Below are 25,014 nucleotides of genomic sequence, written 5' to 3' on the forward strand. Positions count from 1 at the left end.
AGCACTTAAAGTACCTTGGAAAATTAGTCACCCCTGTTTTAATTGCGTAACACCCTTCTGTTATGATGAATTTGAAATGATGTATACGCATTTTCTTAAAGTGAATATTGTTCATCATAATCTGAATGCTGAATATTGATAGGGGAAACCAAATTAATTTACAGTTAAAAGAGGTTGGGAATGACAAAAGGCTACAAGGAAATTAGAAAAACCCTGGACAGTATCTGGAAATGGATGGATACATGGAAAATTAAATATTGTAAAAAAGAAGTTCAAAATCTATAACCATCTTTTATAATCGTTTTCTGGGAGTACAATCCCATGAAATAAAAAAAGATTCATTCACACATCTTTAGAAGAATTAAGACAAAAACTAACCTTTTAGTAAAAGCTCTCTCTCATGGAAGAAAAAGATCACTTTCTATACATTCACAAATGATCAACCAAGAACATAACTATCAGTGAAATTATTTGTACTCTCTAAATGGAAATCAAGTTCATTTTCTGATGTATTGATATATACAGTATACAGTATATAAAAGGCTTGTTTTGAAATTCAAACATAACTGACACCTAAAAAAGTTCTTAACAATTCAAAACAAAAATATTTTAATATAAGTTGGTACAAATATAATTTCTCATTCAGTCCAAGTCCAAAAGGCATTAAATTATATAATTCATAAGTCTCAATCCAGTCCTATTTTAAAATTTAAATTAATCTCCATAGCAGACAGGTATACCTTTTCGAGTGATGAAACAGAATGACCTGCCATCTTAAAATTAACTCCTATTGGACTATCCTGTGGGGCTGCACAGTGACACAGTGATTAGCATTGCTGCCTCAACACTGGAGCCCTGTGATTTAATTACCTGGGGGCTATCAGTGTGGAGCTTGTATTTTCTCCCTGTGTTCTGTGGGTTTTCTCCAGAGGCTCCAGTTTCCTCCCACAGTCCAAAGACATACTTGTAGGTTAACTGGCTTCTGGGAAAACTGGTCCTGGTGTGAGTGTATGCATGACACCTGAAGTGGAAATCTAATAAGTAAATTGATTCTTAAAAATGTAGAGAGCTTTGAAAAAAATATATTGGTGCTTTTAGATAATATATTTCAAGGATGTAACTGCTGTGCTACAGTACGTGCAGAATTTTAGAAAACAGTTCGTCAACAAAGTACACGGTTTAGGTTAGTTTAGAAGACAATGTACCAAAACAATATATGCTGTCTGGGTCATTAGAATTAGCTGAAAGTAACTGATAAGCTTTGAATAACAAATCTAGTTTTTCTTCTCTCGCTCTATGATGTAATCTGTTTTCTCTTAGAGAAAGGGGAAGTTTTAGAAGGGACCAAGTGCTGAACTTTTTACAGCGCAACGTCTTATAAAAACCCTGTACTGCTTGTAACAAATTGAGTCTCTGGTTGCACTTTGCAAAGTGGCATCAGGGCTCCCAATATTGCAATATTGAAATAAAGACCTTACTCAGGTGAGAACTCTCTCTTGTGGCTTCCTTGGTAGTTATATTTCCATGACACACCTGAGACACTAACTTGGATGAAACAATTGGAAAATGGACAGATAGTAGTGAGATTGTGACACGTCATAACATCATAATGTCAACTGGATCCCTGAAGAAAGGCGACATTTTTTGGTCTGTTAGCTCTTAACTTCAAAGTCAGATTAACTTCAGATTAACTTCAGGTTCAGATTAATTTAACCTGTCCCTGAGCTGGTTAAAAATAGTGGATATGTTGCTGTAGTTACTTAACTGGATAGAATTAAATTCTGCTTCATGAAACTGAAAATCCTGACTTTTAACAACATGTTTACAAAAGATACCCGGTTAACTGAGTAAAAACAGCCCCCTGGACTGGAGAAACCTAGTCTAAATGCAAGGAGTTCTCACTCAGTAGCTCTGTGCCCACTAGAACCATTGCAAACCACAGAATTTCATGCGAAGAGTGTTTATTGGAGGAATGACACAGCAGCTGATGCTGCTGTAATCAATTAATTTACTTAAAATGTGCTGGAAATCACATTCTACTATAATGCAAAATAACTTTAACTTTACAATACTAGTTTTTTCTAACAGCTTTGAAATGACTTGTCTGTCATGCTTGCCCTCAATTTATGCATTGTCTTCTATTTCCAGTTCTAAAAATGTACACAGTTCAAGAACTGTCCTTAAATGCAGAAGGCTGACTCTAAGACAAACTCTTAATTTATTTGATGTGATCTGGTTCCTATTAGTGAGGCTATCCTCATGTCAGGTTGTAGGGAATCTCAACAGAAGAACATCTGAACTTCAATGAAGTAGCTTGTTTTATTTAACTCCAATTTTTAAAAGTTTTTAAAGATACACGTGAAAATGGTAAAGAACAAGAAATAGGAAAAAATAACTTCCAGATATGATTTTATGATTCAGTGATTTCATATGTAGAAAGTTTTTTTTAGCATTCAAGATGTCCTCTAAATCTGACACAAGCTGATGCACTAATCATTATGCTGTGCAGGGTGCATCTTCTTCACCACCTGCAAAGAAAAAAAGAACAACAATAGTCATGACAATTAATGTCCTTTTAGAATCCATTTTGTACAACATTATATATAAGACTTTTATTATAGTTGTATTAACACAGAGGACTGAGCCCGATATAACAAAAATATACAGTATAGTTAGTTTATTCTGACAAACTGCAAATACACTTGTGTGTAAAAATTTGGTTAAAAATATTGGGTTGCATTATCTGTAACCTCTGATCTGGGAATTTACTCTGTATTTAAAATTCAAGAATTAGACATTTAGTGTTAGATTAGCTTTTTGATCAATTTGACAAAATACAATCAAAATCTTTTTTAAATCAAAATTAGAATGCATAGATTATTACTTTTCATAACATGAACACCAAACTTCAATTCAGCACTTTCTGTGTAAAGACAGCATACTCTATGCAGGAATGAATAACTTATTTCATAAGCTTTCCGTTCTTTCTGTGCATCTCATTTAGAGGTAAAGAAAGACAAGAGATTTAGTGATAATATTCATTATGAGACCAACTCACTCAAAAAGGTCAGGGTTTAGTTTCAGAATTTGCAATTGGTGAGCGAGTCAATGTTTTGAATTAGTCCAGTCCTAGAGTTGGCCCAGTCACTGGACCACTTGAGCCTAAATGAATTAATTTAGCTTTTGCTGGTTGTGAGCCAACCCTTACCAGAGACAGGACAGTTTCCCCACTTTTGGTCCTTGTCAAAATCACCGGTGGTTGCACACCAGGGAATGTTCTTATTATTTTTGGTTGTGCATTGGAAATACAACTGGTCCTCATAGTAGAAAGGGAAAACGCAGTGCTTCCCAGGATCATTGCCACCCACTGTGACAATACCTGTATAAGAAAGAGAGACAGTGAATTGTAAATAACACTTCATTTAGCAATTCCCAACACTATTGACATTTCATGGTAGTAAATGCATAATAACTTGTATCTGAGAATGAATGTGATTTAATTATATGAGATTACATGAAACCGATAGAACCAACGAGCTACACTGCTACACTGTGATCTTTGAAATCCCTAAGTGAACGATCAGCATTCCGTGTTCACAGCATATTGTTTCACAATATGTACTGTATTCTATTCCATTTATTGTGTGTTACAGTATGCATGTTTTGTTAACTGTATATCAATAAATTGTACAGTATATTGTATATTTAGAATCCATATGTGAGACTGTAAATTATTATGTTTGATTGGTTCCTAGAAGTCGTCAAGTACTCTCTATTTACTGGTCCAATTTCTAATTTTCCAGTGATTGCAGTAAAACCCTCACATCACTACAGGGAGAATAGCTGGACATTTGTCCAAGATAATTTATTTGCTCTGTTTATGTCCAGAAGTGTATTCAGATATGTTGCAATGATGTATACCTTAATTTTAAAAACATTTTCAGTATCAATGGTCCACCACACCTCCACTAATCATCTTGGTTAACTATCATGTTTAGTGCAACTGAAGGGTAGTGGCCTTTCCTTAGATTGAGCCTGATCTTCAGAAGCTGTTTTTCTCAAACAATGGGAATATTCAAAATAAGGGGAAAATCTGATAATGTAAGGGTTTCTGTGTTACTTAAAGTCCTATCTACAGTATTATGTTTCAATGTATGTGAAAGGAAGAAGAATCAGAGGCACCCTTAAACTGACCTGTCCTCACCAACCACGCTACTTACAGTAGATCTTCATCTCAATGCAGTAACATTAATAAATATTTAGTTTTACTGTTTTTGGTGTAGAGTATGGTTTAAATAAAAACTGATAGTGTACTAACAGGTTACATCATTAAGTGGATTGAGGTGTTTTAATAGAATCCGTTTCTGTTATCAATTTCTACTGATTATACACTGGCTGCTTACCACTGTCAGGGCAGTTCCCCCACTTTGGGTCTGTGTTAAAATCACTGGTAGTTGCACACCAAAGATTATTATGGTCCTTGGTTGTACACTGGAAATATAGCTCCTTGCCATAGTAGAAGGGGAAGACACATTGTTTCCCAGGATCATTGCCACCCTTTGTGACAATACCTGTATGAGAAAGAGGGACAGTAAACAGCAAGCAAGCAACTGCAACTGCAAGCAGGTTTGATCTTTCTCTTGTCTTACATACAGTATCTAAAACCTACGCCTTGCTGCAATTTAATAACAGAATACTAAGAAGAGAAGCAGAAACAGTATTCAAAAGAACAATATTATGTTGCAACAAGAGATGACGAGCGCTAGAAGCAATGTTTCACACTATACACCCAATAAATAAGTCTGAATGACCTTTTGACTTTTCAGTGTCATGTGTTAAAATGCTTGTGAGTAAATTGTGAGATATCAAGTTCAATATTACTTTTCAGTGCAGTCTCCATAAATGGAATTTACTTTTTGGATTCTCAAAAGATCACTGATTGCTATGGCAAGGCACATCAGTCAATTTTTCACATAAGGCAAGTAAATGACTTGTGACTCCCACATGATCAGCCATCCATTACTGGAGAGCCACTTATTACTGGCAACCCAAGCTGTATCCTAGAAGAAAAGGACACAGGACTGAACCCTGGATGGGATCCAAATCCTTTGCAGGACTTGCGTAGCACACAAGCATACAGATACAATGTAGACACCAGTTAATACAAATTAAAGCAGTCTTTGAAAGATGGGAGGATATTAATCTGGGGAACACACAATCATAAAAATGATATGCAGAAGGCATCCCAGGCTGGGCTTAAACCCACAAAACAGAAGATTTGAGGCAGCAGTGCTAACTACTCTACCACTTGGCTGTTTGATGCTTATTATTTTTATGACAATATACAGACAGCAGTTAACGTAGCCAACATCTGTTTGGAAGTTAGGATGAAACCAGACCATCTGGAGAAAAGCATGCAGACACTTGGAGAACATATAGACTCCATTCACTCAGATCTAGAACTGACTTCAGTGCTTTGGTGTTTTGAGAGGTGGCTCAAAATCCATCCCTATTGGTATATCCTTGACCCAAGATGGCCTCCCATTAATTGTAAAAAGCTGCAAAATGTGGTCTGAAAGAGTCTTGTGAGATGTGAGATTCCACATGAGGAAAAGGAACAGTTACAGTTGGATAGATTCTGCATGAAGAATTAACCCACTCATGGGGGGTAATACAGCTAATTTTGCTAATCAAGTTTTTAACCTTTTCTTATTCTGATATAGAGATTGATCAACATGTTTGAGTATGGAGCTACATCAGCAGGCCTTGGCTGCAAAGGAACAAGTGAAGGTTAATTCTGTGCTGAAAAACAAAATAATACCATATGAAAGAAGAAGAAGGCTCAACAAAAATATTCAGTTTTTTTTCTACTTTTTAACATGGAACTTGGCTTTTCATATTTGATTAGTCAAAATGTAGAGTCTTGTATGCATGTAAACGTATGACAATATTGTCTTTGCCTATGCTTAATGTGCATTTTGACTACAAAAAGTGGCAAAATTATTGTTTTTAATTTATTTTATGTTCTTGTTGACATGTTGTATTGTTTCTTTATTGAAAAGAGGTCTCAAACTGTATCTAGACTCCTGCCCGGAAGGAAAGAGAGTGAGATATCCTCAGGAGAGGTCTTGCCAGCAATGAATTGGCTGGGCTTACAGACTTGTAAGACTTAGTGTGCTATTTGGCAGCTTGAAGAAGATGTAGCCTAGACTGTACTGCGGGGAATCCCAGGTTCTGGAAAGACGTGCTGTGCAATGAAGGAACAGGGCTGGCTTAGTGTGCCAGGGCTGATCAGAAGTGTTAGATCCTCTTGATAACAGGCCATCACTTGGCAAGATACCAATGTATCTTCGCCTCACAGCACAGTGTCCCTATGCCTTTCTATTGGCCATCTCAGAGAATAACCCAACTGCTGCTGTGTCAGAGTGTTCTGGTTAACAAGTGAATATAGAGAAGTATCCCTGGCCAAGCAAGATCATCTAGAAAAGTTAGTGAAGAAGGATGGTGATTTATAAAGAGTAAGCTGGACTGAATATCGCAGTGCCTGGTGCTATATTGTGTGAGGGGTTATGGACCACTAGTTGTGTGTTATGTGAGTTATTAAAAGAGACCCAGGAAGACCTGAAGATGGGAGGAGTCTGTTCAGTCTTCCTGAGATTGAGACAGAAGAAACTCCAAAAATAGAGATGGCACATTGGTACTGTAAGGATTTTAGAGGGGTTTTATGCATCAATGATTCCTCAGGGACCCAGGAGGTGTATGGCTGTATGCTAACAGTGCTAAGACTCATTCCATTGTGCCACCCTGCACTCGTATAATGCACCTTTATGTCCTTCTATAGTATTAATGCCATCCATCCATTTAGATCTGTGCACTAATGAACACTGCAGTAACCTACCTGATGTAGGGCAGTATCCCCACTTTGGGTCCTTATCATAATTGGAGACAGTAGCACACCAGGGAAGTCTTGATCCTTCATTTTGTGTAGTACAGTAGTAGTACTGTTTATTCTGGTAGATAAAGGGGAACTGACAGGGAGCTCCGTTGCTGTTTCCACCAGTGGTAGGAGATCCTAGGTTGAGAAGATAGTACCTCAAAATGAAAACTCAAACGTGTCATGTGAGCTGTATAATTTAGCACTTTGAACTACTATATAACAAAGATATATGGAACTTTATTGTTTTAAACAAAACGTCCATAACAGCCCATTGTTTCTTTGATAAAACTTCTTTGAATTTCACAAAAGGTAAGACATAAATCGTGAGAAAAAAACTAATTTAGACCCAGACTGACTCCTGGATGTTGACTCAGTTTCAGATCCCAAATCGAGTACTTCATGGCAGGTCTCATACATTTTGGAAACCATCCAACAAGTTATAGTTTTGACATTTGCGATAGGTGAGTGCGTAAAAGTTTTCAATTCTACTCTTTGTTTTGAAAACCCCAGATTTTGGGGGATCTAAAGGGCAGAATGTGGCAATTCTATAGTAACTTACCAGAGAAAGGGCAGTTACCCCACTTTTTGTCCTTAGGAAAATCACTGGTGGTTGCACACCAGGGAATGTGGTTATTTTTCTTGGTTGTGCATTTTAAATGCAGCTGGTCCTCATAATAGAAGGGGAAGACACAATGTTTCCCAGGATCATTACCACCCACTGTGACAATACCTGCATGTGAAAGGGGGACAGTGAACTGCAAACAACACTTCAGGTTTTATTTAACTTTTATCCTTCATGTCTAAACAAACTGCTTTACAGATTAGAAATCTAAAGTACAAAGTATTGGCAAATAAAATTGTTTGAATACCAGAAAAAAAATGATTGCTGTCATAGTACAAATCAAACTGTCCTGACCCCACACATCTTTTTATTCACACATGGATTTTTACAATCATTGTGCATTGATTTGTGAGATCAAAGAACAGCGAGACTTTTCAGATCAGTTTAGAACATGGATTTTGCTTTTGGGATTCACAAAAGCTCAAAAATGCACTTGCATTAAAGACCCTTTTCCTACCATGATTATTGACCACTGTGCTGGAACTTCATTGCTGGCCTTTAAAATGGAAGGATTGCTAAAGAAAATACATGTCTGGCGTCAGCTTAGAGGCTGGAGACACTTTTAAGAGATTTCACATTATTGTCTCATTAAAACACAATGAGAAATAGGAAATACTAGTTTTAAAGCATGTACTGAAAATCATCAAAGAATCTGTGAAACTTTGCAAATACGTTATATTATAAATTGTAAATGGTTTAAAAGACAACCTAGTAGCAGAATTTGCAAAATTTCTTTGCTCATTGTACTGTATATACACAGTGTTTTATTCAAAATATGCTATAATGGAATAAATCAATTTTTCTGTATATTAAACTGGCCATTTCCTAAGGCAACAATGCAACTGCACCTCTCGGCTCGGTTATGAGTCATGATTAGAAGACTTGACCAGCATAATGAATTTATTATTTTAATGTATGATTAATAAAATATCAGTGGACTTTGTTACGACCACGGACAGAACTCCGTGTCGGGTCTTGTAGTAGACCCTACGCGATGCGGTAAGAGCTGGAGAAAACAGGAGGCGTGCTATAGGAGAACACACAGGGCTTTAATAGTGCACAAAATAATCCATGAGACAGTGAACGGGGGAGAATGGCATCCAAATCCAAACAGGTCCAAAGGCAGGTCAGGGCACAGTCTGGGAGTCCATCAACAAGTTATCCATCCTGGGACGTGACAAGGTTAAAATCCCCAGGAAGGGGTAAAACACGAACACGGGCAAAAGATGGAGGTCCAAGGGTGATGGGGCGAGATCGTCCAGACCCGGGGCTCAGGAAATGGGAGGTGTCGGGGATGAGGCCTATGCCCTCAGGAGATGGACGTAGGGTACCCTAATGTTAAGCCCCGAGGACTGGAGGAGCTAGTCTTTAAATAACAGAACACATAATGGTACACCTGGGGAAGCTTAGTCACAATCACAGGAACAATAACGGGATAGTGGAGCACCCTCTAGGGGAGGGATGTCGGGCGTGACAGACTTGCTACAAGCATGACAGACATTTCCATGATAATAAATTGGACAATTTGTTAAGGGACAACTGAATTGTTTGTTTTGATGTTCAGTATGTTTCGCCTACTGATTATACACTGAACTCTTACCGCTTTCCGGACAGTTTCCCCACTTCCCATCTGTGTCAAAATCACTGGTGGTTGCACACCAGGGACGATTATGGTTCTTGGTTGTGCACTGGAAATACAGCTCCTTGCCATAGTAGAAGGGGAAGACACAGTGTTTCCCAGGATCATTGCCACCCTCTGTGACAATACCTGTATGAAAAAGAGAGACAGTGAATTGCAAGCTGGTGGGAGAACTATTTGGAAACTGAATCCATAAAATTGTGTGTTTGAAAGCATATTTTTTGTCCAGATTCAGTCCAAATTAAAAGCCCCCAGCCCCCAAAAACAAAATGTTTAGTTTTAACAGAGAAGACTACAAGTGGGTCTGATCCACAAATTCAAAATCATCTAAGGCCCTGAGAATGTCAACACAGTGGACTTCTTCAGAATAAAAAGCAAAACATGAACCAGAGTACACAAGTAGAAATTACATGGAAGTGCACTTAAAAGTTAGATTGGGAGGTACTTCTTTACCCAAACAATTGTGGGAAAATGGAACAAGTTAGCCAACCATATACAGTGGTGTGAAAAAGTGTTTGCCCCCTTCCTGATTTCTTATTTTTTTGCATGTTTGTCACACTGAAATGTTTCAGATCATCAAACAAATTGAAATGTTAGACAAAGATAACACAAGTAAACACAAAATGCAGTTTTTAAATGAAGGTTTTTATTATTAAGGGAAAAAAAAATCCAAAACTACATGGCCTTGTGTGAAAAAGTGATTGCCCCCCCTGTTAAAACATAAATCAACTGTGGTTTATCACATCTTTGGAAAGCTGAGTTCAATTTCTCTAGCCACACCCAGGCCTGATTACTGCCACACCTGTTCTCAATCAAGAAATCACTTAAATAGGACCTGCCTGACAAAGTGAAGTAGACCAAAAGGTCCTTAAAAGCTAGACATCATGCTGCGATCCAAAGAAATTCAGGAACAAATGAGACACAGAGTAATTGAGATTTATCAGTCTGGAAAAGGTTATAAAGCCATTTCTAAAGCTTTGGGACTCCAGCGAACCACAGTGAGAGCCATTATCCACAAATGGCGAAAACATGGAACAGGGGTGAACCTTCCCAGGAGTGGCCGGCCGACCAAAATTACCCCAAGAGCGCAGCGACGACTCATCCAAGAGGTCACAAAAAAACCCACAACAACATCCAAAGAACTGTAGGCTTCACTTGCCTCAGTTAAGGTCAGTGTTCATGACTCCACCATAAGAAAGAGACTGGGCAAAAATGGCCTGCATGGCAGAGTTCCAAGACGAAAACCTCTGCTGAGCAAAAAGAACATAAAGGCTCGTCTCAGCTTTGCCAGAAAACTCTGATGATCCCCAAGACCTTTGGGAAAATACTCTGTGGACTGACGAGACAAAAGTTGAACTTTTTGGAAGGTGTGTGTCCCATTACATCTGGCGTAAAAGTAACACAGCATTTCAGAAAAGGAACATCATACCAACAGTAAAATATGGTGGTGGTAGTGGGATGGTCTGGGGCTGTTTTGCTGCTTCAGGACCTGGAAGACTTGCTGTGGTAAATGGAACCATGAATTCTGCTGTCTACCAAAAAATCCTGAAGGAGAATGTCTGGCCATCTGTTCGTGACCTCAAGCTGAAGCGCACTTGGGTTCTGCAGCAGGCTACAAGCATCCAAAACACACCAGCAAGTCCACCTCTGAATGGCTTAAGAAAAACAAAATGAAGACTTTGGAGTGGCCTAGTCAAAGTCCTGACCTGAATCCGATTGAGATGTTGTGGCATGACCTTAAAAAAGCGGTTAAGGCTCGAAAACCCTCCAATGTGGCTGAATTACAACAATTCTGCAAAGATGAGTGGGCCAAAATTCCTCCACAGCGCTGTAAAAGACTCATTGCCAGTTATCGCAAACGCTTGATTGCAGTTGTTGCTGCTAAGGGTGGCCCAACCAGTTATTAGGTTTAGGGGGCAATCACTTTTTCACACAGGGCCATGTAGGTTTGGATTATTTTTTCCCTTAATAATAAAAAACTTCATTTAAAAACTGCATTTTGTGTTTACTTGTGTTATCTTTGTCTAATATTTCAATTTGTTTGATGATCTGAAACATTTCAGTGTGACAAACATGCAAAAAAATAAGAAATCAGGAAGGGGGCAAACACTTTTTCACACCACTGTAGTTGAAGTTGATATTTTGGCCCCTTTCAAGAAACAGCTGGATGAGATCCTTGGATCAATTAGGTACTAATGACCAAATGGGCCAGATGGTCGGAATGACTTCTTGTTTCTAACCTCTTAGGTTCTTATGTCCACTACAAGCAAGGTCTTACATTATAAGTCCTTGAGATTTTTGCATCATGTACCCAAGCCTGATTGGATTTTTAGTGCCATATTGTTACAATACTTATGATTGCAATGATTTGTGAGATATGAATTTTAATGTTAATTTTCAGTGCAGTCTACCTACAATGGATTTACTTTCAGGATTCTCAAAAGATTACTAGTTGCAGCGGCAAAGCTCAAAGACATGAAGGGAGAGAATGACTTGTGACTCCAGAGGGCAAACGATTCATTACAAGAGAGCTACTTATTATTGGTTAGTGTTGCGGCAACACAGACAGTATCCCAAAAGAATAGGGCACAAGGCAGGACTACACCCTGGAGAGGATTGTAGTACATGGCTGGGCTCAATCAGCACACAGGACGTCAGGGACAATTTAAACATACAAATTAACTTATCCAGCACATCTCTGGGAGGTAAGAGAAAACTGGAGAACCTGGACAAAAATAATCCAGTCATAAACCAGGACACAAGAACTGTGAGCTCCTGTAGCATCTCTAACCACGCCGTAATACCGTTTACATTTAAAAGAAAATAAAACACAATGGACTTGTTGGGATAATAAAGAACACAGCACTAACTTACCTGATGTAGGGCAATATCCCCACTTTGGATCTATATCATAATTGGAGACTGTAGCGCACCAGGGAAGTTTTGATCCTTCATTATGTGTAGTGCAGTAGTAGTACTGCTTATTCTGGTAGGTAAAGGGGAACTGACAGGGAGCTCCGTTGCTGTTTCCACCAGTGGTAGGAGAACCTGGGTCAAGAAAAAAGAACCTCAAGGTGAAAACTAAAATGTTTCATATGAGCCCTTTTAATTTAGCACTGTGTACCAGTGTGTCATTGTTTAATAAAAAATTCCATAAGAGCCAATTGTACTTTTGCAAGGCTTCTCGAATTTCACAAAAGGTAAGAGAAAAAACACTCGAGAAAAAAACTCATTTAGACCCAGAGTTCGTACTTGATGGGGGGTTTCTATGTATGTCGGAAAACATTAAGCAAGTTAGTTTGAAATTTGTGATTGGTGAGTAAAAGATTCAGTTCTAAATTATGGGTTGTAAAAACAATGAATTAAATATTAATAAAGTGTTAATCATGTGAGATGAATATTTTAGTAACTACGGTAATTCAGCCCATAGTCTGGACCACACCCTGATCCTAACCATATGCTTACTTGCAAAAGATAATTTATGTTATTTGTAACACTTAGTAAATGCATCAACAACTGGCTTGTTATACAATTGTAAAGTGTAATTTTGTAACCTCCATAATGACCCACTTAAGTTTAGTTGAATTCATACAGCATCCACAGATTACCTACCAATGATAGCGCAGTTTCCCCACTTTTGGTCCTTGGCAAAATCACTGGTTGTCGCACACCAGGGAATGTTGTTGTTGTTCTTGATTATGCATTGGAAATACATCTTATCCTCATACTTGAAGGGGAAGATACATTCTTTCCCAGGATCATTGCCACCCACTGTGATAATAGCTGTATGAAAAATAACTGAAAGTGAACTGGAACCAGTTATTGTGTTTTCCTTGTTTTCCATGTCCAAAAACTTGGTTTTCAGAGTGTGAAAAAAATAACAATGTTTATATACAGTACAGTAAATATTGTTACAGCTATAGGTGACTACAGAAGTGTCTCTAAGAATCTAGATGGGTAACATCTGGCTAGTCTCACCATTTACAACTTTACAAGTGCAAGGGGATGTTTGGCTGAGATGTAGGGGGTCCAGTTTCAGTGATCATAACACTAAGTTATGTTTACCTTGGTTTACCTTAGTTAATTAAGTTCCAGGTAAATGATTATGGGTCAATCAACAGTTCAGAAAAAACACCATATAAGAGGATGATAAAGTCAAGCGAAGGGGAAGAGAAAAAAATGAGAAAGAGGGAGAGAGTTCCTTGTTCCAAATCACCCGAGAAGACTAGATTGGAGCTAAGTATTTGAACCTTGTAAAGAGAGTGTAGCACAGCCAACGTTTTTCACTCCCAAATATCCACCAACTGCCACTGGAGGGCACCCTCAGCCCAAGAATCGTGCTTAGTGCTTAGACAGCCACATGGGAATGTAATAGTAACTTCATTGCCTACAGCTGCTCCAATTAATAGAGTCACCCTTATAACATGCTCAAGCAGCTGTTCAGTGTTCACTACAGAACCTTGCCCAAGCACTATAGATAATTCCCTGGAATTTGTTTATTCCCTGGAATTTTTCCAGTTACTGCTTTTCAAGGAGAATATCCCAAGAAATCCTATCGCTGACCTTCTACCTACAAGAAGAGGTATTGACCGGAGTCAGCAATCGGCACAGGTCCATTTGCCAAAGTAAGGACAGGAACCCTGTTACAAAAGTTTGCATTTAATCAGTTTTAGGGATCTCTGATTTCTTGTGTAAAGAACCCCTCAGTTAAAAACAGGACTCTCCTGGTTAGTGAGTGCATTTTTAGAATAGGGAAATAAGTTTCCATTTATTTTATAGCATTTGGGTTTACAAAGAGAGATGTAAGTATAGGTTTATTCTATTTAGTTTAGAAGGCAGCATATGACTTATTTTTGGCCTTTGTAGGCATTATATAAGGGTTTGAATACTTTGTAACAGTCTGGAGTTTATCTGGGTGGTAAGGCCGTTCGCCTTTGGGATGCCTTATTTGAAAGTTTGTTCATTGCGTAACTTTATGTTATATGTTTATGTTGTGTGTAATTTATTGTGTTTATTGTCATTATTAATAAACTTTTGTTTAACCCCAGTGTGCCTGAATTATTACTCTTTTCACCAGAGCTGTGCCAGAGAACAAAGAATTCATGTGTCTCTAACTATTCCGACAGTTTGGATATATTCTTGGCAAAAATCTTTACAAGTTGGGGATCATGGTAATTTATTTTACATATTTATTATGTAAAATATGTGCCAACATATGTAAAGGTATGGCATCATCGTCTTACTGTGCTTTTGACTGTCTGATTTTAAGAGGTCACAGAGACATTGATTTCTGTGCTAACATGGGGCCCTCAAAATCCCTCCAGCTATTAGAGAGCATGCAAGTAATTTCCTGTACAAACAGAAAAAAATGATCCATTCTGCTAAAGTGCAAATAATTGGTAAATCTACATAACCTAGATGCAGAATTTCTGGGCCAATTATGATTCTGTATTTTGATGCAATCTGTATTCAATTGTTGTCAGGAGCTAAATACTCTGAATGAGATATTAATAAGTTAATATGTGCTGAAATATACCTAGACAATGCAATATTTGTTGTTAAAACATTATGAAAAAGGCTTGCTTGTTCTGCAGTTCTGTAACTGTGCCCCACATACCATGGCCTGGTCACACAACCGTTAGAATTGCAGCAATGTAAGAGTTTTTAATTTACTGTAACAATTAGATATATTATTTATTGATATTATGCCAAAAATGCATAACAAAATAACAAAAGCAATAGAATATTTTGACTCATCACTCAGTGAATACAAAGATCAGAGTTCATAACTTCAGAGACAAAATACAATGACTGTAATGTACAGTATGTTATGGTATACCTTGTAGGTTTTATTATTCAAACCTGATAAAACCTCTGGGGCAGAGAGAAGAGAGAGAGCTTTGCCTAGCCTTGCTGTGGATAAGCGCTGGGAAGTTATTGTCACTGAAAGAGTCTGTTTAAAGCAGTCTTTGCAGAGCTGTTGGCTTGAATCTGGCTGCAAGTGAGACAGTTGGCAGTAATGGTGTATCCCAGCTACAGTATAGCTGTTTGCTGGATATACCTGGATATTTAAGATGTCAACAAAAATAGACCAGCTGTCTTCTGTTGCAGAAAGAATATCATGAGCAGAATTCCGCTTTTTACTGACTTACTCTTTTGCTTTGGCCTCTAGAAGAAAGGTTTAATCCTGACATGAAGCGCTTGCAGTTATGGGGTTGGTAAAGTCAGATTGCAAGTTTAGTTGGATAGAGAAGATGAGAGTTATCCAATGAAAATGCTGCTAGCATTTAAGTTACAACATCACAGTTGTAGATTGGTTAGGGTGTTATTAGGTATAGTCCTGATAGGCACCCTGCAGTCCCCTCATTGGTTGATTGTCTGTTGGGTGATGGACAGTACCTGTACCTCTGATCCTTGGGCCTCTGATCCTTTTCTTGAGTAGAAAGAGACCAGCAGACTCAACTGAGTCAATCTGAACCACATTCCCTTAGGGTGTTTTAGGTTAAAGATAGCCTAGAGCTCAAAGGAGCTTCAGAGCATGGTTGCTACACCACAAGCCCACAGTTGTTCGCGTTGGCATTGGCTCACCAGGTCGTCCTCCTTTCCAACAGTCAGTGCCTCTGGCACTCCTTCCCTAGTGGGATAACCAAAGTCCTAAATAGGGATTATGTCACACTTTAGGGTAGCAACATGACTGGTCCCATTAACTTTATTCTGTTCCGCTCCTAGGTATCCCCTGATACCCTGAATTTAGCCCTTATGAGGGCTGTGTCATGCATTGCTGTAGCTATTGCTGTCATCTTCTCCATCTGAGCTCCTAGCTGTTGTCCTCTGCTGTCCCGTTATGTAATCATGTGGTAACCTGAAGCTAAGACCTGGAATTTTCACTGAGTGCTATCAGAGGAAACCACCTGGTTACATGTTGGGGACAAGGAGTAACACCCCAAACCAGGCTTGTGTCACGCCCTCTACAGCTAAAGGGCGCTCCTACTCTGTTCTGACCCTAGTTTCCAGTGTTTTGCTTGTCCTTCCAGTGTGTCTCTGTATGGGGCTATATATTTCCAGGTCCTCTTTCCTCATCGCTCAGCATTGAGGTTTGGATGTCCTGAGACCCGCCTAGCACCTGGTTGCCCAACGTCCATGGCCTGAGGGCATAGGTTTCGATCTGACCAGCTGAGCTTGGGTTAACCCCGTTCCGCCGCTACACGTAGGGTCTTTTTTTCGCTCTTCTGCCATTCCACGGCTTGCCTTTCCGACATCCGTGACAGGCTTGTAACTTTTCTGGACTTCTTCTGCAAAAAACGTGACCTCAACCAGCTGCTATTCCGCTGTAGTTGATGCATGGCCATGTGTGAAGTTCCCTGGCCACTGTTCCAGTAGGTCTTTCCAGGTTTTGTGCACAGACTGTTGGACTTTCTCAGTTACTCTCTCCTAGTTAGAGAGATGGTCAATCCACCAAGTCAAAGCTTTCCTTGTTCTCAGGTTCGGTTGCATCCCCAAACCAGAGGATGCATGGATCACGGATGTGAGCTCATGTACATTTGTGAGAAAAGGTTTGTGAACCCTTCAGAATTATCAGTATTCCTGCAGTAATCACTCCTAAAATGTGATCTGATCTTGATATCTGTCATAATAATAGATAAACACAGTCTAATTAAACAATTAACACACAATCAATTCTACGTTTAATGTCTACTGTATATTGAACATTTCTTTAAATATTCAACTGTCTATGCTGTAATCTATAATTAAATAATCTATTATTATGCTCTGTACACAACTCATTTCATACATTATCCTGATCTCTCGTAATTAGGCTTTTCACATATCACTTAGTAATATTCTGTCTGCTGTCATGTTTAAGTGTCTTGCTTAATGTACACATGAAAATTCATGTTTCACACACATTTTCCTCATCTCTATAGAATATTATTGCTACAGATGCAGCCATTCAAAATGCGCGGGCGATACCGCATTATTTTGCGGTGCACTTTACGCGGTCTACCTCGAGTTACCGTAAATTCTCCTATAATACCGCAATTAAAATAATAGTATCCGGAATTTCCGCAAGGTGGAGCTAATAAAGCTCAACCTCTCATGATTGAGCTGTCGCCATCAAAGTCTTTAACGAAGATATTACTAATAGTATTAATAATGAATGACCTTGGACAAGCTGTAAACTCAAAGTATTGCCCTGGTCCACATTCTTTTTTTCGTTGACCGTCTTTGTAAAAGTAACACCACAGCATTTCGCAATCACGCATTTGTTTCCAATCATGCAAAGTACAGTAATTTTTGAGAATCGATTCACCATGCCTTTCACATTCTCATAAAAGAGATTGATTTAGGAACATAAACATATTACCGTATGCAAACTGTACTGTATACAGTATGTATATGTATATTTAATGTCTTAACTGTGCCCGTTTAAGTATTGAATATTTATATGGAATTTTACCACTGAAGGGAAATCTTAGTACCTGAGCATAAAAAGAATAGGAGCATACTGTAACGCGTGTGAAGGCCATAAACGATATTAATTTTGGAACTTAAACATACAGTATATGGCTGGTCTCGGTACTTTAAAGAAAACATACACACCAGTATTCCATTTCTCCCTAAACATTTTAAGCATCGAAGTCTTTAACTAACGTGATACCGGAGTCAACAAGCATACTTTTAGAATTTGATTAACAGGGAATATAATATGGAATTGCGTATCTAAACAAATTAATAACAATATAATTATATTCATGTACTGTCTGGCGGAATAAACTGAAGAGGTTAGTTAATGCGACACGGAATTATTTTCCACCCCCTCTACATTCTCAGAGTAGAACAGACTAACCTTCTAATGAAAGACGGTCCACCCCCCACGGACAGGAAAAGTGCCCACAGGCACTTAAACTTAATATGGTCAGTAACAGTAAACAGTAACATGGTCAGAAGGAGCACGTACAAACGTTTCCAAATAACCACATGTAAGACTCTGATGCTTAAAATGTTTAGGGAGAAAGTGGAATACTGGTGTGTATTTTTAATTTGAACTACCAATACCAGCCATATACAGTCTGTAACGTAGGGATTTCTATATGTCTTTATTTAGTGGTTACATTAGTGACAAAGGCTAAACTTTTAGCTTCAGTAACGCGTACATATCTCCCCTTTTTATAAAACGACATGGTTGAAAACTGTTCCAGAGCCACTGTTGTTTCATCAGTGAAAAGTACATCATGAAATGCCTCTCCCTGTTCAATCCACTGGATAAAAGAAAAGGAGCATAAAGCGTCTGATGGTCATAAACGATATTCATTTAGGAACAGCATCAGAGATATGTTTTTAACTGCACTGCATCGGAGAGAATACCATAGTGTGTTTTTTTTTTACTCCCTGGTGGAAACTGGCTTCCATAAGAATCAGTATGGCTCAGAGATTAAATAAAACTTCGCTCGCACCAAACAAATGTATATTTCTAAATATCACAACATGATCGAATTTAAGTCATTTTAATAACAATGAATACAGTAGTCACCTAGGCGTTACAATATAAACATTTATATTGATTTAAATCGCGTTTTGATTTAAATCGCAAAAGCGGGTTTAAATATATGTGTTTTGTGATTCACAATCAGACAAATGCAACATAAATTGATATCTTTGTCTTCTAAGTATCTTAATAAACTTTCGGCATAGCTTTCTCCCCGTTTAGATTTATTTTTCTTGGGATCTTGGGATCAAACGTGGAAAGATTAGATTGTAATCGTTTTTATTTTTTAAATACATTTTAGAAAAGTGTAATCTATACTAAAAAGCTGTACACCACCTGCTATTAAAATACATATTGTGATACTTTCGGGTTCGGATAGGACAGACACAAGAACTCAGACTTGCGTAGTTAAAGCAAGTTAAAGCCTTGATTTTATATATCACCTTTAAAAGTGGCATCTCAAAGCAAAGTAAATACCCAACACTGATTGTACCCATCTGTCATGCTAATAAAGCACCTTGAATTGAATTGAGAGAGAGAGAGAGATTTAAACTGCGACACTTATCATTCAACCAGAGCTCGGAATATCACAAGGATCTCAAGAGCACAGCAAAGACTGTATTAAAAGTATACTAGTGACAAACTAGTATACTTCAGATCTTTTTTTCTGAACCGGGGAAAATCTGATCATGTTTCTCTATAACAATAATAAAAAACATTATTTTAGATATCACCTTTATGTGATATCACCCTAAGGACAGCACATACAAGGGTTAATTGCACAATGGACCGCGCAAAGAAATTTAAAACAGTCTTCTTTAGGTGTGAGGGCAGGAGTGGATCGCAGAAGGCATAATCAGCAAATTAGATTACATCTACTGTATTGCTTTGAGATGCCACTTTTAAAGGTGATATGTAAAATAAAGTTTTTTATTATTGTTATAGAGAAACATGATCAGATTTTCCCTGGTTCAGAAAAAAGACGATTAAAATCTGTAATCTTTCCACTTGTATGTCATCGGAAAATACAAGAAGTTTCTGCTTTGTGTAAGGATGGTATCAATAAGTAATCTAAGTGGTGAGAAAGCTGTGCTCCTCAAAGCGCTTTACAGGATAAAAACAATAACAACAATAGTGTTAGGCTGGGCAAACGATTTTTTTATAGAAATACAAAATGAGATATAATGATGTGTTCCGGCTAAGACATTAACGAGTACAACCCCCCTCTCTGCGGGAGTGTTGGCTGTGACGAATTAAACCGGTTTCACAGGTATTTTCAAAGTAGAAGGGGGCGAAAGACACCTCCCCCCTCCAAAACCAAGGAAGTACAGTACTTACTAGTTAAGAAAGCTAGGCTCCTCAATGAAATCGCTTTAACATGCTAATGCGTTGGTGTAACAGTCCGGGCGTGGCAAGCTTCTAATGTCAACTCGACTCGATTGGAAGACAATGAACATATTCTAGCCCTAAATGAATTAATAGCAAACATGGTTTACATAAAAGACATTTTTCCAAGAAAGTTTATAATAATACGATCTATAGTTGAAATCTGAGCCTAAATAAAAAGAAAAAGCATTTTCAGAGAGCAATTACGCTGTGTTTATGTAGAATAAGTGATTAGGTTTATGAGCAATCTAATTACTTATTCGTTTAAAACGCTATATAAAATAAAGTTTATTATTAATTTGCTGGACAGAGCAGTGAACATTATTATGCATAAGACAAAGATAACGATCCTGATCAGTTTAGAAATCTGTGTAGGCTGTAAGGTTTTTACTTCTTAAACTTTTAAAATACACGTTTCGAATAGAAAGAAATCCTCTTCCTGGTACAGTATGTACGTATAGCAAACCAGCACGTCTTTTTTCTCCAATCAGAGGGGTGTCAGATGGTGTCAGCCAATCACCATTCTGAAGCCCTACCATAATCTCTGGTATGGGGAGACCCCAGAATTCTGTCCCATAGTTTAGACAGATGATAGATACTTTTATTGATCCCGTGAGGGAAATAAAGTAAATCATTTTCATTTTAGGAAATTATTAAACGCTCGGTTAAAAGCAAAGGAGATTTTCTGTTATAGTGGACATTAAAACAAGAGTTCGCTGGCATTATATCCTAGAAGACACAGACCGGCTCCAGACCGGGAGAATGCCCGCAGCGTAAAAGAAAATGCCTGATGAACTAGGGATTGGACAGTTTCCAAGTGCTTGTACAATCGATGGAAATGTTCAAATAAATGTGCAAAAGAAATAAACAAAATAATCATTTATTTCTTTATCATATTGGCTAGCTAATGTCCTCTCTTTGCTAGTTAGTGGCTGTGTTTCTGCGTTGGGTAGCAACGGGTGACTGTTCTCAGGCGTAAGATGTAAACAGCTTAATTTTCGTGTTAAATAATTTTTTAAAATTAAAATTCATTCTATACAGCAATCGCATATTTGGGTACCATTTCATAAAACTTTCATGCTTAAAATGTTTAGGGAGAAATGGAAGACTGGTGTATTTTTTCTTTAAACTACCAAGACCAGCCATACACAGTACAGTTTACGTACATACAGTAATGTTTATGTTCCTAAATTAATATCGTTTATGACCTTCAGATGCGTTATGCTCCTCTTCCTTTTATGCTCAGCTACTAAAATTTCCCTTTAGTGGTAAAATTCCATATAAATATTCAAAACTAAGCGGATTAAAATGTGCACAGTAAAGACATTAAATAATTACATCTTTTCAAAACCAACCAATGCATCACGAGTGCCCCTGTCGGTCATTTTGGCCAGCCAATCGCTTGTGGGTAGGTTACCGTACCGCAGGTTTGTACCGCGCATTTTGAATGGCTGCATCTGTATGTGATTCCTTGCAACTATCACTTCCTGACAAAATAATCTTTTGGAATTAATGTGCAACAATATCCATGTATGTTCCTGTCTTTATATTAAATAACTTTGAACTAATAAAATAATGTAATTCTATTCCAATAAAATGTTAGTTTCAACTTGAATACTTATTTCCAAGCTATAAATTATTCAATTATTCAAGACTTTAGCACGGTGGACAATTTAAGTTAATTAAAGATGCCTACGGAACATTGTACTAAATGTAATCAATAGTGTCTGTACTGTATAATAATTAACCTCTCTAGCTTCCCAGGCTCTCCTAATTCTCCTCAGGCCACTCTTACTATCACAGAGAGTTAGCCCAGCACCTCTACAGAGAAACCTAACTTCTACCAAAATGTCCCATGATTTCAATGTTTTGGTCACTACCCAAAGCTCATGACTATAGGTGAGGGAGGTAGATTGTCAGGAAAACTTAGAGCTTTGTCTAAAAACCTGTCTCCTACTTCTTCATCATTATTCCCCATTCCCTCACTCAGAAGAACCTTAACCTCAGAGTTGGAGGTACTGACTGTTAGGGTTTAGCATGCTTTCCCCTAAGGGGTGTTCCAAATTCCCGAGTCCTAGTTTGATTGCTGTATTATTTCCAGGTGTTAAGAATCAGTGTTGATATATAAGCCTAGAGCTTCCGATACTCAGGGCTCAGTGTTAGGATACGGATGTCCAGAGGCCTGCCTATAACCAGACCGCGGAGTCGTCTGAGGGCACAGGCCTTGCCAGAGGCATCAGTCCCCCTGAGCCCGGAGTTCTGGAGGACCTGGCTCCGTATGTTCTTGGACTGTTCCTGATTTCCCTGTGTCTGTCTGGTTGGATGGATCGCCCGGTTTAGGATTATTGGACTGTGCCCTGATTTACCCCCATAGATTAGCTTGTACCTGGATGCCTTGTTTTCCCCTGTTCACTGGAGCACCTGTTGTCACTGAGCACTACCTTTGCGAATAAACCCTTGTGTGTTATCCCTGATGTCCGCCTCCTATTTGTCTCAGGTTACACCGCACCGCATAGGGTCTAATCAGAAACCCTCCGTGGAAGGCTGAGGCCCATCTGTGACACTGACTCTCATAAAAATAAATGCCAGATTTCTTTTCTTTAGGCAGGAGCCAGCACACACAATTCTTCCTTACATGTGGGTTGTACTGTAACACAACATATGAGTTGTGCTGTATGTCACAACTCTTTATGTAAAACATTTCCTCTCCTGTTCTTAGTTACTGTTTGTTTTATTAAGGTAGATAAACACAAATTACATAATTAAACGGAATAGAAATAAATGTTGAGAGATCATACAGTATTTCCTCACATTAATATCTGATTGCTTTGCTCTCTATATTATTTTATTTGGCTTCTGTAAAATGAAGTTACATATAGTCCACTAAATGTCTTACAATTACATACAGTATGTTCCCAAACATACTTTGTATACATACACATACAAAATAATTAAACTTTTTTTACCTTTTGCTGCAAGGGATTTTCCAGTAATGAACCCTGCAAAAACAAAATAGCAAACATTTAAAATTTCCACATCTTATGTGACTACACATATTTATTATGATAAATAAAAAAATTAGAATTTTAGAACTACTGAAGAACACAGTAATATTGAAGACTTTACAATGGTTTATAGAATGAACAACTCTTTCACTGCTTTATTAACTGAGGATATCAGAGAACTGCCCTGTTGTGTTTACAGATATTTCAGGATCAAACTGAAGGCAGATGATTGAGGGTAACCCCCTTCAGGAGACTAAGAAACAAATCAAGAGTCCAGGTTTTAGAGTTGAAGAGATCATCATGCCTTTATTTTAGCTGAAGTTAAGGCGCCATACAGTAGCATACAGTATTTTTTTTCTTTCTCCACACATTTCCCCTTTTTTATAGCCAGATACTGTATATAATCCAGCAGCTGGATGACTTTCCTTTCATACCTTTCTGTTATCAAAAACTTAATTTTGTTACTACCTGCAGTTTACGTATTATGTCAGAAACACAATAACATTTTGTTAGTAAAAGAAGCGTTTTAAACATAAACAACTTTTTACAGACGCAAGGTAATCAGTACTCAGAGTAACCAATAAATAACACAGAAAGTACAGGCATAAGGTTATAAGCATTATAATTGCAATAATTTTGAGATTTTCATAGTGTATAAAAGTCATATAAAAAAAATTTTTCAAGACAAAGGATCAGGAGCTCACCCAGGTGGAATGTGAGCCAGAGAACGCAGAGTCTCATGTCTGCAGATGTATTCTGCTACTGCTCTGTATCCCTTATACTGTGTGTAAGAATGAGATAATGTGGGAGGGATATTTATACTGGCGTATATAAACTGTGTACATACTATTTATTTTGTTATACCCTACCTGATAGCTCAGCCAAAAATAGCCTGTATTTTAAACCGGATTTCAGTTTGATTTTGATCAACTTTGCATACCAGCTTGGTGTAATTTTTGCCCATTCTTCTTGATATATTTGCTCAAGCTCTCTCAAGTCTTCCCATTCAATTTACTGACTTTGAGTCAACTACCCAAGAACATTAATTTTCTTGTTCTTGACCTGCAGAAAGTCTTCTTGGACAGTTTGTCCTAGTTTTACAGTAGGTCTATATTTTCTTCTAGGAATTGCCAGTACTTTGCTCCATCTTTTGTATGTCTTGACATGCTTCCTAATCCCTGCTGATTAGAAGCAGAACAATGACAATGTTGCCACCAATATAATTGACAGTAGGGATGGTGTTGATTGAGTGATGCACTATGTTGTATTTGTATCAGATGTAACACTTTGGATTTACACCTAAGAGGTCCAAATTGGTCTTGTCTGACTATAAAATCTTTTGCCAAATGTTTACAGTATCACTTAAATACTTTGTTACAAACCACCTCTGGGAACTGAAACATTTTTAGTTACCTAAAAGAACGCTTTGTGGAGTTACAAGGCAGTGTTTAGTTCCTTTTGTACATTTTGTACTGTACACCTATACTTGTAAGAGCAAACACACAGACAAGACATTGCATTAAGTCTTCTTATGGAAAGTTGTTGTCATATTATTAGAAAAATATCATGGGCCCGTTGTACATGATTTTACTAAATGGTTAACTCTTAAAAAGTTAAGTGTCTTTAAAACAAAGGACATTTAATTAATTTTAGAAACAATTCCACACCCGTCCAACCTGCTGCAATTAATGGTCAACTGTAGAAATTGTTAATGAATACAATTACTTAGGACATAAGGCCAAAAACCTGAGATGGAACAAATATTGTTTTACCATTTATAAAAAAGGCCAAAGGAGGCACTTTTTTTCTTAGGCAACACAGCTATTTCAAGACAGATAGAACTATTTAACGACTTTTCTATAAGTAATTTATTGAAAGTGTCAAAATATGCTGTCTCACTTGTTGGTTTAGAAAATCAGTACTGTTAATTGTAATACG

General features: G+C 37.8%; 1 protein-coding gene across 2 annotated transcripts; it reads right to left on the reverse strand.

Moving 5' to 3' along the window:
* Positions 1-2,300: 2,300 nt before the first annotated feature.
* On the reverse strand, positions 2,301-23,899 carry LOC148830726 (matrix metalloproteinase-9-like). 2 transcript variants are annotated; one of them, XM_088920795.1, is made up of 10 exons: positions 23,781-23,899; positions 23,038-23,070; positions 12,811-12,981; positions 12,073-12,246; positions 9,160-9,327; positions 7,497-7,667; positions 6,899-7,072; positions 4,404-4,571; positions 3,209-3,379; positions 2,301-2,528 (listed from the first exon to the last, which is right to left on the reverse strand). In XM_088920795.1, exons 1-10 carry the CDS (start codon positions 23,815-23,817, stop codon positions 2,497-2,499), a joined length of 1,299 nt encoding a protein of 432 aa, XP_088776921.1. In that variant the 5' UTR covers positions 23,818-23,899; the 3' UTR covers positions 2,301-2,496. The 2 variants fall into 2 exon arrangements, with proteins under 2 accessions (XP_088776921.1, XP_088776920.1); XM_088920794.1 differs by having other exon boundaries at positions 12,811-12,996; positions 23,781-23,868.
* Between the last annotated feature and the right edge of the window lie 1,115 nt (positions 23,900-25,014).

Source organism: Atractosteus spatula, chromosome 7, assembly GCF_055471065.1.
Source record: "Atractosteus spatula isolate fAtrSpa1 chromosome 7, fAtrSpa1.hap1, whole genome shotgun sequence".
NCBI lineage: Eukaryota > Metazoa > Chordata > Actinopteri > Semionotiformes > Lepisosteidae > Atractosteus > Atractosteus spatula.